Source organism: Pleurodeles waltl, chromosome 7, assembly GCF_031143425.1.
Source record: "Pleurodeles waltl isolate 20211129_DDA chromosome 7, aPleWal1.hap1.20221129, whole genome shotgun sequence".
Lineage (NCBI taxonomy): Eukaryota > Metazoa > Chordata > Amphibia > Caudata > Salamandridae > Pleurodeles > Pleurodeles waltl.
Window position 1 is genome coordinate 302,018,111 of NC_090446.1, and position 15,829 is coordinate 302,033,939.

Genomic DNA, 15,829 nt, shown 5'->3' on the forward strand with positions numbered 1-15,829 from the left:
ATCTTGAGAAAAGTGCATTAAATAAAGAGAAGCAAACTGTACAATTGAAAATTTAAAATGTTCTGTAACTGAGCAGGAATTTGAAATTAGAGGCAGAAAATTGTTAGTATTATTAGATTGATTTGTGGGAGCAGTGTAAGTGCATCAAACAGAATAAAATATGGACGATGAGGGATTCAATTAAGTTTAGAAACAATCCAACACTCTTATTAAAATTCATTAAAATTGTGATTTTTTTATATGTGTTGTGAATTAGTTAAAATAGTTCATCATTTGTGTATTTGCTTGATGAATGCTTGTTTCTGTATTTTTTTATGAATTGTTTTGTGGTTCAAGTAATTGAAAATGCTTAGGCCTGGGACCCTGGATTACAGTAATGACTTAGTGGGGGTCCCCGAATTCCAATAATGATTCAGTGAGGGTCCTCGGATTTCAGTAATGAATAAGTGGGAGACCAAAAAACATGAAAAGGTTAAGAAACACTGCATTAGATCACCAGTGTACAAACATTTGCAACTGCCTTTTAAGTCCAGCATACAGATGTTAAAATAGCCAGATAAATTCATGAAACACTGAAATGGCTACAGTAGCCTTATAACAGAGGATGGGGTAATGCTTACAATACTTGGTTACATTTTCACCCACACCCTTTTAAAATCCTTTTCCCTCCTCCTTCTCAAAAAAGTGATATTTTCATTTCAGATTTCTACGCTAAATATTGACTATGCATGTAAAATTAAACAACAATAAGCAGCCAATAGTTAGTTGAGAATGCAATTTGCATAAGTGACTGTAGTCGGTAATATTTTAGTAACATTGCACACTATCTGGAATGGTTAGTGTACTCTCTACATGCCCTGTGGTTGTAATGTTTCTTATGATAATTGTGTAGACCCTACACTGACTAAATTACACCCAATTATCACCCCCTAATTATGTCTTTGACGTTTCAGGCTGCCATCAAGTCATTTAGGTGATCTGACTACAAATTTACACAGCTTTCTGCAGACCTTCTTTTCCATTGATGCCAACTACAAAAAATATATATCCACAACCTGCACCACTGATGCAATCTGCTACATATAAATGGGGCTTCAAATGTTATGTATATTCATCTTTTGTGTAGAATGTGTTAGGATCCCCAGGGTCTAGAAACACTATACCGAAATCTGTTATTACCAAGTGGTGGTCACCACTAGGTAGTTATAATTAGGACCATCATTCCATATAAAAAGCATTTTTTGACTTCCCTATAACTTTGACGAATATTAATAAACTTTTCCAAATAAATGTTGCAGTGATTCTTGTTGCACATGGAAAGTTTTGGAATGATCTGTCAAGCAGGGGCCAAAATAAAGGGGAGGGTGAAAAAGGTTGTGTTTCCCATGTTAATTCCCACATTAGACACATCTACAGCCTTGAACTGCTGATGAAATTACAACAAATTTGGCAGAAAGCTAGCTGTCAGTATGTAGATTGTGCATTTGCTTATTTGGTGGTGCTTGTTTTTAATAAGCCCCTTTGTGGGCCAGGTCCTGGAGGCATTCATAATTTTGAATGTGGTGGAGGGGCCTCCCAACCTCCTCACAGCCGCAGGGACCACCACCTCCCAGGGGTGATTATTGTGATATATGGGGAAGACCGTGGCCCCCTTTGCCCTTGGGACCACCACCTCCCTGGGGCAAAATGCTTAAATTGTATGGGAAAGGTCCATTGGGCTTCCCCACAACCCCAGGGATCACCACCTCCCTGAAGTGATTTTTGCAATCTATGTGGGGAGGCCCGTGGCCCATCTGCCTCCCCCACAGTCCCAGAGACCACCACCTCCATGGGGTGATTTTTGTGGTATATGCAGGGGGGGGGGGGCCTTAGTTCCCGGGGACCATAACTTCCCCGAGGCAACCTCAAAAAACATAGAAAGAGAGTCAGTTTCGACCCCCTTAGCCTCTGGGACCGCCACCTCCCTGGGCTATGCATGTTGGAGATGGCTGCGTGCCCCCCCCCTCGAGGAGCCACTGTGGCCACTGCCCTGGGGACCGCAAACCTGCAGGGACAGCTCCTGCTATAGCTGTTTGCTGTGGCTTGGCTGCATCTGTGACAGCTGCAGCCAAGTCACAGCAAATACTTTGCATTCTGACAGCAGGACCTGTCACACAGGTCCCGCTGACAGAAAGTTGAGCTTTCATCTCTGTTCCCTGCACACAGGTATGTGTGCAGGGAACAGAGATGAAAGCATTGCTCCAACGTCCAGGGAGCTGCTGTTAAAAGCCGCTGCCTGCTTGCTGGAGAAAATGGACCGTGGGGTAGGCCTTGAGGCTCAAAGGGCATATAATAAAAGTAGTTAAACAAATGCACAGGGACCACAGGGGAGGCTTTGAGGCTCCTCCTGTGGTGCCGCATAGCCCATACAGGGCTAAAAAAATATATTAACATAAAAAAAGAATAGCATGAGTGTGAATGTCATAGACCTTCACACTGATCGTAGAGGGTTCAAGTGCAGGTGTATCCCTGGTCATTTCCCTCCTTTTTTTCAACTGGAAATGTTTAAGGCTCATACTGAAAGGTGATCTTACTGTTTTTGATTGACAAACAATTTATCTTTCAAATTTGGGAAGAAATATCTAATTCTAAGTATATCATCCATCAAAACCTACAAAACACGTTATCCATGTTCCTCTCACTCTCTTTTTCTCTCTCTGCCTTTTAATTTAATCTCTTTTTCCCACTCACACACCCACTCAGTCCCTTACGCACCCTCTCACAGACCCACTCAGACAATCACATACCCACTCACAGACCCACTCGGACCCTTGTGCACCCACTCACAGACCCACTCAGACCCTCAGTCACCCACTTGCAGACCCATTCAGACACTCATGCACCACTCACAGATCCACTCAGACTCTCACACACCCACTCACAGACCCACTGACATCCTCATGCACCAACTCACAGTCCTGTATGCACACTGACGCACACACTCTCACACCAAGACTGAGACTCTCACAGCCACTATCACCCGCAGATACACCCTCTTACTCCAATTCTCACACCCAGAGAGATAGGCTGCGGACAACTCTCGCTGTGCATGGCTAAACGGGCATGTGCAGAGTTGGGTTGAGTGGTTAGGGAGGGTTGGCCGCAGGGACTGGCTGCAGGCTAGGCCTTGCAGGCAGCCCCTGCTGCGCACTGGAGAAGGCGGTTCATGGTGCAAGGTTGTGTCCTTTTATGGAGATGGCTTCAGGGCTTGGCCACAGGCCAGGACTTTTGGCCAACCACCGCCATGGATTAACGTATTGTAATGAATATTACTATACGTTAAAAAACCCATATAAATTCACTGCAGCAACCAAAGGTTACAGGGAAGTTTTAGTTAGGAAATAGAATTTAATATACCATAGAAATTCACTGAAAAAGACAAAGGATACAGTGATGTAACTGTTAATTATCCAACAAATTACAGCACTCATGGCATCTTTGATAACATCATTGATAAAGTCAACATCTGCAGGAAAATTGTTGATCACATACCTGTGCATGGCAGGGGCACGAGTTATAGTTACCTTCTTAGGACATGAGTTATAGTTACGTTAGATAACTCTAACTAAAACAAGTGAATTTCTACGGTTTTGTACGAGTAAATTCAGAACCTAACTATAACGTCCCTGTAATCTTTGTTTTTTCAGTGAATTTCTAAGGTTTTTTAATTCTGTTTCCTAACCAAATGTTATAACGTCCCTGTAACCCTTGTTGTTTTCAGTGAAATATATAAATATATATATATATATATATACTCACTTTAAAAAGCAAAGGTTACTGGGATGTAATAGGTAGGTTCAGAGTTTACACACACAGACCCATAATAAGCCAACAGACTACAACTACCTACTTTCTTAGCTTTAGTGTTTAAAATCTGCACCTAACTATAACAACTATGTAACCTTTGTCTTTTAGTGAATTTCTAGGGGTATTTGTGCCGGGAAGTTGGCTGCTGGGCCTTGCCTATGGGAAGCCCCTGTAGCCGCCCTCCTGCATGCAGCCAACTTCATGTCGTGCACAGCTGCAGCCTGACCTATGGCCAGGTCCTGTGGCCAGCTCCCAAAGGCAGTCATCCGCAGTCCCCTCCTCAGTCCGTTTTTGGCCCGGGGACCCCATCCCCCAGGGCCTGCGATATGTTTTTAGGGGAGTAGGTACGTGGCCCTCCTCCCCAGGCTGTAGTAGGCCCCAGGGCCTTTCACCTTTATCTATGGGTTGGGGCACACAGCCCCTCATCCCTGGGCCAATTTTGGCCATGTGGACCCATCCCCTGGGGCCAAGCAATATCTTAAATGGAGAGGGATGAACTCAGCCTCCCTCCCCTGGTCAATTTCAGCCCCAGGGACCACATCCCTGGTGCTCTGCTAGTAGAGAGTGGGTACACTGGAGCCCACCCAAGGCAAGCACCCACTCCATCATTGTTGCAGGAGAGCCCCAATGTCCCCGCAGCCCAGGCTGGCTCCCTGCCTCCAGTGGGAGCAGGCATTGTTCCTGCCCACAGGGAGCCGCTAAAAATGCTGCTCCCTGCAGGCAGGAGCAATTATTTCATCTGGTTCCCTACCCGCTTCAGATGACAAGTCCGCTCCTGGCGGGTGGGAGCATTCCTCATGCTCTCACCTCTGGGAGCGGACTTAGTGTTTGCTCTCGCTTGGCGGAGCTTTAGAATTGATCCCGCCAAGCGAGAACAAACAGAGGTTTCCCTGACCTCACCAGTAAAAAAGCTATGGCCCAGGGGTGGGCATCCTGGGATATAGCTGGTGCCAGCTCTGGGAGATGGAATCCCCTGGTCATTAATGGCTCAGGGAGGGGCCACACATTACATGCACTGCCAGCCCCGGAGTTGGAAAACCAACCCAGGAGCAGGGCCCTGGGGGCCCCATCCCCATTTTTGCTATGACTGGGCCCCAGGGGTAATGGTCCCTGGGCCTGAAATCGGTTTGGGAGGGAAGCAGCACAGCCGCCCTCCCCATATGATTTGTACAGCCAGACCCCAATGGTGGGGTCCCTGGTGCTGAAATTGAGCCATCCACCCCCTTTGCTTAAAAAAAAAAATTCCACTAGAGACACAGGAATCTTTTTTTTAATTACATTTTTGTCCCCCGCATCATTTCTGTTGGACCCCAGGACCAGGTCTAGGAGGTCAGGGAAGTCCTACCCTGCCCCCATCTGTGCTTTATTTTTTTGTAACTCGGGCTGAGATCCAAGTCCCAAGAACGCTGCCAGCACTTCTTCGTTGGAGTGCTGGCAGCTAATCAGATCTAATTTTGAGATCTGTCAGATCTGCGGACCCTCCGCATCCTTAGATATACATAAATATTTTTTCTTTAATAAATCCAAAACTATAGAATGGATTTACACCAAATTACAAAGAGCTCTCTTCCTGGACCAAGATCTAGCTTTCTGACAAATTTGGTGTAATTTGTTTCAGCCGTTCAGGCTATAGTTGAGACTAAAATCACTATGGAAAATTGCATGGGGAAAATGCTATTTGGGACCCCTCTTTTTACTCAGCTTCCACTTGACGATTCACCCTGAAACTTCCCAAGCAGCAGCTGCAGTGAGTGGCAAACTAGTTTTGAAAATTTCGTCAAACAGAGCCAAAGTTATTAGCAAAACACGCTTTTCCTACGGAAGCTAAGTCCTAACTATAACTACCTACTCGCTCCCACCAGTTGGTTTTACACATATATATATATGTATGTATGTGTATATATATATATATATACATTTATATATATACGTATACATATACGTATATATATATATATATATATATATATATATATATATATATATATATATATATATAATCTAGTGGCAGTTTTCACTAGGTAGTTATAGTTCGGAACGTTAACTTAGAAAAAGCATTTTTTGACTTGCCTACATCTTTTGCGCCCTTTGACGAATCTTCACAAAATTTTCCAAAATAAGTGTCCTGGTGATTGTTGTTGCACACAGGAAGTTTTGGGGTGATCCGTCAAGCAGGGACAGAGAAAAAGGGAGCTAAAAAAACATTGTGTTTCCAATGTTAAATCCCATAGGACCTCTCAACACGTCTACAGCCCGAACCACTGGTCAGAATTACACCAAATTTGGCAGAAAGCTAGCTGCCAGTACTCAGATTGGGCTTTTAACTATACGGTGTAAATCCGTTCAGTAGTTTTTGAGGAAGTTAGGGAAATTCAAATTTGTATATCTCTGGCCGCGAAGTGTTCACAAACAAAGAAGAGCTCATGCAGGGAAATACACAGCTCTGATTGGCTGCCAACACTTCAATCCTGGAAGTGTTGGCAGCCATCTTGGGACTGGGCTTCATCAGAATCCCACTAAAAAAGTTTTTTTTTAAAACAGAAAAGGGGCCAGGGTAGGGACAACCTGACTCCTTAGCTCTTGGGGGACAGGGGTCCCAGAGAGAAAGCAAAAAAAAAAGCGTGGGCTCCTGGCACTTGTGTTTGATATGCCCCCGGGTGGGCCAGGTCCCGGGGGCATTAACAGTTTTGAGTGTGAGGAGGCCTCTGAGTACCTCCCACAGCCCCGAGGACCACCATCCCCCCGGGCAAATCTTTTTAGCTGTGTGGGGGAGCCCATCAGCCTCCCCCATAGCCCTGGGGACCACCGCCTCCTGGGGACTGTAATTATAATTAATGTGGGAGGTGCACGGCCCCCACACGCCCCAGGGATGCTATGTCCCCGCCTGCAGCCCTAGGGATCACCACCTACCCGAGGCTATGTTTACATATGGTGGGGGGGCACGTGCCCCCCTCGCAACCCTGGGGATCACCACCTCCCCGGGGCTAACAATAAAAAAATGCTGCAGACAAGCCACAGCAAACACTTTTCTGTTTGACAGCGGGACCTCTAAAGCAGGCCCTGCTGTCAAACAGTGGAGCTTTCATCAGGGGACAGAGATGAAATGCTTCAGCAAGCAGGGAACTGCTGTTAAAGCAGCTCCCTGCTTGCTGAAGCAATGGCACCACAAGAGAAGCCTGAAGGCTTCCCCGCAGTGCCAGATAGCCCATTGTTAAATTATAAAAAAAAGGTTTGAGTCCAGCTGTACTTATTTCTCTCTTTTTCTTTTAACTACAAAAGGTTTAAGGCTCATACTGAAAGGTAATGTTACTGTTTTTATATCACAAATACATTTTTCTTTTTACTTTGTCCAGAAATATCTAATATCTAATGCCACTCTACTCAACACCACTCCAAGTCATGCTTTGCCATCTACACTCTACTCTACTCTATGCAACTCCAATGTACACCACTCCATGACACTCCTGTCCACTCTACGATACTCTACTCCACTTCATTCCATGATACTCCACTCTGTTTCACTCTACCCCCTCTACTCTATGTCCTTCCACTCTAAGCCCCTCCACTCTGGCTCTATAGGTCAATCCACTCTATACCACTCCATGACACTGTACGCCATTCCACACTATGAAACTAAATGCCTCTCTGTGCCAAACTCCCCCATTCTACAAAACTTTGCTCTATCCTAGTACACTTTACTCCATTCTATGCTAACCACTCCACTCTGCTCCACTCTATTCCACCTCACTCTTTGCCACTGTACAATGCTCCACACTACGACACTCCATTCTATGACACCCCATTCTAACTCACACCCTGAACCTCAGCTCTTTCAAACTCCACAACACTCTACTCCACTCTACGACACTCTATGACACTCTTAGCCAGGACACTCAACAACACCCTATGCCCCTCCATTCTATGACCCTCAAGTCAACGCCCCTCCACTCTAGAATATTCCACTCTACTTCACGACATTCCACTCTACTCCACTGTATGCAACCCCCACTATTTTACTCCACTCTACATCTCTAAACTCCTCTCTATTTTACTCCATGACGCTGTGTGACCCGCCACTCTGCAACCCTCCAATGTACGACACTCCACTCTATGACACCCCACTCTACAACATCTAATCTATGACACTGCACTCTATGACACTCAACTCTATGCACAACACTTCACTATGCCCCCCACTCCAATCTACTTGTTCACTACTTGTGTACCCTTATTCGCCCCAGTGTGGTAGCTACTAGCTGTGTATTTTGGAAAGAAATACAAACTGAACGCATTTCAAACAGTATTGAATCAGTAAAGGCAATGGCTTACCCGAGCCGTTTTCCCATAATCGTTTGCAAAAATTTCCTGGCCGAAATCTGACCCAGGAACTTCCTGTATGTGTTGGTAAAGATGGCGTCGGCATGTCGTTCTGCCCTGGAACAACAACAAGTAGACTTACTGTCTCTGTTTTATGTTTGAACCTGGAGAGCAAGTTTGGAAAAACGTGTACATTTATGGGTATTCACAAACTTCTATTAGACGCTTTACCACCCTGGGTAGAGGGTGAGAGTTAGGGCCTGATTTAGATATTGGCAGACAGGTTACTCTGTCACACCGGTCAACAATATCTAAATCAGGCCCTTTGTCCACCAAAGACTGGGGTAATTCATTTCTAGAACAAAGAACCGGTCAGCTTCAAGCAAAAAGAGATGAAGGGGAAGATGTTCGTCCTCAGGGAAAATGTTTTCTCGTTGAATAAACAAGAGAAAACAAATATTCCTTTGCATACTAGGTTCAATTTCCGGGTGCTTAAATCTATGCTATGTAGAAATACACATTGTGGTAATAGGCTGAGAAATGTGCCACCATCCCAGTATTAAGCCAGAAATTCTGAATGTGGTAGAGCTTTCCCTTCACGCTATTGGGGATGTTTATGAATGCTGCACCCATTCGTAGGTGCACTATTATTACAGGTGCAGATTTTATTATTTTCCTTGTAGGTGGTCCCATCATTTGTGTAATGTTTTCTAAGAGGGAATTAATTTATGCTTCATATTGAAAAGAAGGTGTCAAAAGTACATATTTTACTTTCATTATGATAAATAACGAAGATGTAACAGTAAGGAATACTACTGTTTTAAACATAGATTTGCAAACTAGTCGAAGAGAACTGGACATGTAAGCTTTGAAGAAAATTCATAATAGCAAATTGTTCTACAGTTCTAGGGATCACTCTCATAATGGACGTTTAATGGACCCTAAAACCAGCTTGGATAATGGGCTCCCTACCCCTGGTTGAGAAGCAAACAACAATTCTGTTTGGAATGTGTACCAGTGTCACTGAAACTGGTCCTTTTGATAATAGTTACGCCCTTATTAGCCTTGTAAATTGGGAGTTTCCTTCTGAATAAAATATTCTTTATTTTTATCACCAACCTTTGGTGAAACTTTAGATGGACTGTGTGAAAATTGATTGGTGAGGGTGTAAACACTACCGCTTATCACGCCCAAACACACCCTTCCATGTGGTTTGTTACTTGCACACCATCCAGACCAGAACCTATCACTGTTCCAATACTGAATGCGCACTTGATACCTTGTTTAATTTTTTATTTCTTTGTGTCTGTTTTTTATTTTGGTTCTGTTTAGCTAATTGTTTTCTTAGTATCTGTTTTAGTCGTAGATCGGTCTACATGCTATTGTACCCTGACCTCTAAAACTGAATCGGATGTCTGTCAATTTCACGCTGCCTCACCTCAGTGCACACCTTCTATTTTAAATGTCCTTGCACTTGGTCCACACCTGTCACCTTGGTAAATTGTGGTTGAAATTTCCCTTAGATATTGACTGAGACAGAGGCGGGACAAAAGGTTGTTTACTAATTCACAATGTATGAGGTTCTCCACAGGTGACCTAACACATATGCTGAAGGTTAATAACGCCAGTTAGAAGTCATCCATTTCTGAACAACCTATCTCTGTTCGAGTGCCAGATACCAGTTGCCTTTTTCCAACCAGTCACTGCTCCGCAGACTCAAGAAGCAGGCTGGGACACCAGGACATCAGTGCCCAAATGTCAAAATGTTGCATTGAGGGTAGTCGGTCCTCTACCAAATGTTTCATAAAGACCATTCTAACCCCGGCAAATCTCTTCAACATCATGAGCTCTATTCTACATCCTGCATCAAGTATCCCAAAGCATCGATATCAGCAGCTTTGATTATTGATTGATAAGGTAACCTACCATATCGCTATCAATACAGTTGAGCCTCTCTCTTCCTCCCACTAAAGTTCACAGAACTTTGTAAAATTTCCTTCAAAAGGATCTTAATTCTTTGGTTAAATTCCATCAAAATGTATTTTTCTTTTTGGAAGATCTTAAAAATGGATGGTGTTGAATGTAGAGGCTATCTCCAGGAAAGGCATTACTTCGGGCACAGCTTTTATTTCCTCTGTCAACTGAGATGAGACGTATGCAAAACTGTCTCCAATCTTTTTTTAGAAAGTGTGAACTTGGTGCAAGGGCACTTGAACTTCTTACACGAGATCAGGTTACGTTACTAATTTCTTAGGCACAGCGTGATTAAGCGATTCTCCAAGTCTCACAGGATGTTGAGCTAAGGCCAGGACTCGATCATGGTTCCCTGGTTTTAAAATCGGTAGGTCTGGCATTTAGGTCACATCTCCTCGTTCATCTTACTGTGGTCCTTCTGGTGCACCAAAGCCTACCTCATGCACACGCTCTAGTATCATACTGTCATAATCTTTGTCAGTGGTAGTGAGGTGTATTAATGTTCCACTGCCTCCAGGACTATCTTTCCAACATCTTGCTTATCTTGTCACTGACAACTATCAGCCTAATTTCTTTTGTTAAGGTGCCAATTTACAAGCAATTGGCATTCCTCCACGAATGTCAACAGCGTTGTATTATGCAAAATAGACAAGGGGTCAGATGTACGATGCGGTTTTGCAGTCGCAAAAGGCAAAAATTGCCGTTTGCGACCACAAAATGGCCTTGTACAATGTACCATCCCTCTTTTGTGAGTCTGTATCCAGTTATTGACTCACAAAATAGGGATTGCGACTCACAACTAGGAAGGGGCTTCCCAAGGGCGTCCCTTCCTAACTGTGACTCTTAGTGGTATGTATGATTGTTTTGTGACTGTGAACGCAGTCACAAAATAATCACAGTTAACACCAATTTCAAATTGATGTTAACCCATTCACAAATGGGAAGGGGTCCCCACAGAACACTTTCCCATTTGGAAAAAGAAAGAGTAAACTTTTCATTTTTTTTTTTAAATGCATCCCGTTGTCCTTTAATGAAAACGGGCTGAATTTAAAAAAAAAAAATGCTTCATTAAAAAAGCAGTCACAAACATGGTGGTCTGCTGACCCCAGAAGGCCACCATCCCGGTGAGTGCGAAATTCCGAAATAGGTCACAAATTGTGACCTGCCTCATGAATACTCATGAGGCAGGTCCCATGAGACCCATTTGGGAATCCCAAACAGTGTGGTTAACACTGTTGTACATTTTTTTTGTGCAACTCGCATTTGCGATTCGCGAACGGATCGCAAGTTGCGAGTTGCAAACGGATCCCAAATTGCGAGTTGCAAAAGAAAAGGTCATATATGTGGCCCAGAATGTGTGCAATACCATACATACAAGTATTCTGTGTTGATCGTGTCATCAGTCATGCTTGTATTAAAAGTGGTACAATGCGATCAAAAGTGTTGCGCCACAGAATAAATGGAAGTAGGCAAGGTCTGAAAGGCATGACATTTGTACTCGAGGCACACTTTTCAGTACAAAACATTACTTGCAGTCAACCGCCCCAGGCCTATCCGTGCAAGATGTGTTATTTGGGAGAATTTACACAATGTGGGTAAGTAATAATATCAAGCAGTATTTGGTTGTCGTTGCTCGTGTCTGGTTTCATTTTGGGCTCGAATTCTTTGCAAAATCAGGTCACGCTACTTTAATACATTTCCTATGCTTAGAATACAAGTGGTGTTTGCACTGCTCCCTTGCTGTCATGCCGCATTTTCACAGATTAGTAGGATTTTGGCACCATGCACTGCATTTGGCTCTGCGCTCGCAACAACGTACAGTGCAAAAATTCCCTTCGACAGTGAAAGTCGAACAGTGCTGCTGTTTACACCACTTTGCATTTTTAAGTTGCACGCAGAATCTTTCTTTTGGTACCTAACATGCATTTTATGACAAGACCGGAGGCTCCTATTATGCGTTTCTCGTCTTGCTTTTAATAAAATAGCAGTCAAGAAAAAAACTACAAATCCCATGTGGCTAACACAGACAGCCAATGGGATTAAAAACGTAGTACAGAACATGTTAACCAATAGCAGTTCCCTCCCATGCTATTGTGACCTCGCTTGACTGCAAGCAGCCCTCTTTTCTTGCTGCTGCAGTCAAGATAAGTCACCTTTTTCTTTCCTCATGTCGTATATTGATAACAGTTATTATATATATATATTCGTATATTGTTTCATATTATGTAGTCGGCATGTTGCCGCATTCCATTCTTTAAGCGCTTACACGCGCTCGCGTTCGTGTTTTCCTGTCCTCGGTAGCAACCCGGGTGCCCCCGACGCAGGAATTACAAATAAACTATCTGCACACTGCGCGGAGCGCGCGCGCGACGTTCCACCAAGAATTTCTCTCGCGTTCAGGAACAACCGTCACTCGGTTGCCTGACGCGAGGAGAGGAAACCCTGCAAACGCGCCCCTCACCTCGAATTACTTGTTTTTCAACGGGCGTTCCTCCTGTTTTGACGGCACCGCTTTCCTTTGACCCCGCCCTCGAGTAGGAGGGTTCTTCCTTCCTTTCTCTGTGTTTTTTCTCCAGTTAACCCCCGGTTGCCCAGCAGAGATAGGAATTCTGCTAGAATTATTTCCTTTTTAATTCTGAGTCGTTTTCTAACCAAATTTTTCCCTTTTCTTTATTAATTTTAAAAATTAACATGGAAACCAATACCTCTTCTGCGGAACAGGGTGTTCCCAGTGAGATTAAGGACATAAGAAACGAATTACGCAATTTTATTAAGAACTCTGTTCAACAGGCAATGGCGTCATCAATGCAGAAATTATCAAAGAATTTGGAGTCAAATTTTTCTAACCTTTTATCCAAATCTTCGGCCCAGTCTGCGGGGGAATGCAGTCAGCGCCTGCCTGCCAACCCTATGGTTCTGGCACAAACTGAGAGTGAGTTTACCTCACACATGACAGAGGACGCGGTTCCTCATAAGGCTCCTGCCAAGGAGTATAACAATATGGTTTCTAAATCCTCTTTGAAACGTAAAGCCAAACAACGTCACATTCCTCTTCCCACTCCCTATACCTCTACCCCAAATTCGGATGATGATATCCCGGATGCGGATTCGGATATCTATGTCTCTGACAAGGAAGACACTGATTCCTTCTCACCTCCTCCTCCTAAGAAACCCAAGTGTCCTTCTGTTTCCCCCCCTCTTTTTGATGCAGAAGGTTTTCCCATGTTTGACCCCTCCAACATACTTCGCCCCAATTCCACTGAATGGCTCCCAGCTGACCATGTGGGTCGTTACGTGGCTCAGAAATTATTTTCACCCCTAGATAAGCAAACCAGAGCCAAGCTCAAGTCCGAATGTCCACGCCCCATCCTCCCACACAAGGCTACTTTCACTCCCACCATAGATGAACAGATGCTAACCTTTTTCACTAAACAGGGCAAGGACCCTCGTAAAGGAGTAGATAAGGCATGGTCGTCCTGTCAGGACAAGCTGTTGGACGTCATAGGTCCACTTACAAGAATTTTTGACAAGATTGAATCGGCCAGGCTGGATGGCAGCTTTCTAGATCCAGAAGAACTATCTTTATGGGTTCAACGTTGTTTCTGCCTGATGGGGAATGCTAACTCCTCTCTCATACATGAGAGACGAAAAGGCCTCCTGATCAAACTGGACCCTAAACTGATTAATTGGGCAACGGTCCAGCCCCAAATTCACACGGAAGGACAGCTTTTCGGGGATTCGTTCATTAAAAATCTCAGCAAGTACGTTGCCACATTCACCTCATTAGACAAAGCACAACAGTCCATGCAGAAAATGTTCAATCAACGGGTTTTTGCCAGGGCCGGTAGAGGCAGGGGCTGCTTTACCTGCCGAGGTTCCGTCAACCAAGGCTCCAGAGGATACTACGGTTCCTATCAGCATGAATTTAGACCACAGTTCTATCCCCAGCGCGGCAGAGGCTATCGTTCCAGATCCTTTAGACACTCCAAGGCCTCCAACCCTACAGGTAAGCCCTCAGCTTGGCTCTTTTCCAACTGGGGGTCGCATCTTCCATTTTCTTTCAAATTGGTTAACAATTACTGTAGATGTATGGGTTCTAAATACTGTGCAAGGTTACATAATAGACCTTTATTCCACCCCAGTACAAACATTTTACACTCCTCCTCCCCAATTCTCCACAGAAATGACCCAGTTAATATCTCTAGAGATAGATTCCCTCTTACAAAAGCAAGCAATTTCAGTCACCCAGCCCCACCCTTTAGGGTTTACCAGCCCAATCTTTCTAGTTCAGAAGAAGAACAAAAAGATGCGTCCAGTCATCAATTTAAAACACTTCAATCGATTTGTGGTATACAGACATTTCAAAATGGAAACAATTCTTCACCTCAGGGATATACTTCTTCAAAACGACTGGATGGTCAGACTGGATCTGCAGGACGCCTATTTAGTGGTTCCGATACATCCAGACTCCAGGAAATTCCTTCAGTTCCAATGATTCGACCAAACTTATCACTTTACCTCTCTGGCCTTCGGTCTATCATTTGCCCCTTGGTGCTTCACCAAGCTACTGAAGCCTGTGGTAGCTTTCCTAAGGTCCCAGGCCGTAAGGCTCTTAATTTATTTAGACGATATCCTAATTTTAAGTCAATCTCATCAAATTCTTCTACTCCACTTACAAACAGCCTCTTCTCTTCTAGAGAATCTAGGCTTCATAATAAACAGAGAAAAATCTCTCCTAACACCATCCCAAACCATAGAATTCTTAGGATCTCAAATCAATTCCATCTCAGCTACCCTACTTCTGCCTACGTCAAAAATAAGATCCATAAAGTCAGAAATCCTGCAAATCCTTCGCAGCTCTCTCATCTCCCTCAGGACATTAGCTCGAATAGTAGGCCTGCTGTCTTCTTCTATCCAGGCTATTTTTCCAGGTCCCCTTCATTACCGCTCCCTTCAAAGACTGAAGATTCAACACTTGAGGAAAGGTCTATCATATTCCGACCTCATTCCCTTAGATGTAGAGTCCCGCACAGAGCTTCAATGGTGGATAGACCATTTGGACGCTTGGGACGGGAAAAGTATATTTCCATCAGCCCCAGATCTTGTCTTAGAATCCGATGCAAGTCGTCTGGGCTGGGGGGCCCGATGTGGTCCCATATCGACTGGAGGTACATGGTCTTCAGAGGAGTCCAAATTGCATATCAATTGTTTAGAGATGCTTGCCGGCTCCTTTTCAATCAGAAGCCTAGCAAAGCACAAAGTTCATTGTGAAATACTTCTCAGGATGGACAACATCTCTGCAGTCAGGTACATAAATCATCTTGGAGGCACAAAATCAAAACCTCTGGTGGATTTGGCCAAGAGTTTTGGGGAATTTTGCCTTTCAAACCATCTTTCGGTTCATGCAGAGTACCTTCCAGGAGCTCTCAATTCAGTCGCAGATTGGCATTCTCGTTATCTCCGAGACTCCAGCGATTGGAGAATTCATCCTTCAGTTTTCCGCAAGATTAATTCCTTATGGGGTCCGTTTTCCATAGACCTGTTCGCATCTCGACTGAACACACAACTTCCCCAATTTTACAGTTGGCGTCCAGATCCATTAGCCTTGGCATCAGATGCTTTCTTACAAAATTGGTCTCTCTCCCTCAATTACGCCTTTCCCCCCTTTATCAGGGTCCCCCCAAACAGGGTC

The 15,829-nt window shown here is 44.2% G+C and overlaps 1 protein-coding gene across 2 annotated transcripts in view; it reads right to left on the reverse strand.

The window, feature by feature from the left end:
• GHRH (growth hormone releasing hormone) overlaps nucleotides 1-15,829 on the reverse strand; it is a 128,824-nt gene that overhangs the window by 18,516 nt on the left and 94,479 nt on the right. For both annotated transcript variants that reach the window (XM_069201978.1, XM_069201979.1), the window contains one exon: nucleotides 8,176-8,280. In XM_069201978.1, the coding sequence (XP_069058079.1) occupies nucleotides 8,176-8,280 (105 nt within the window). The remainder of the gene's footprint in view (nucleotides 1-8,175; nucleotides 8,281-15,829) is intronic.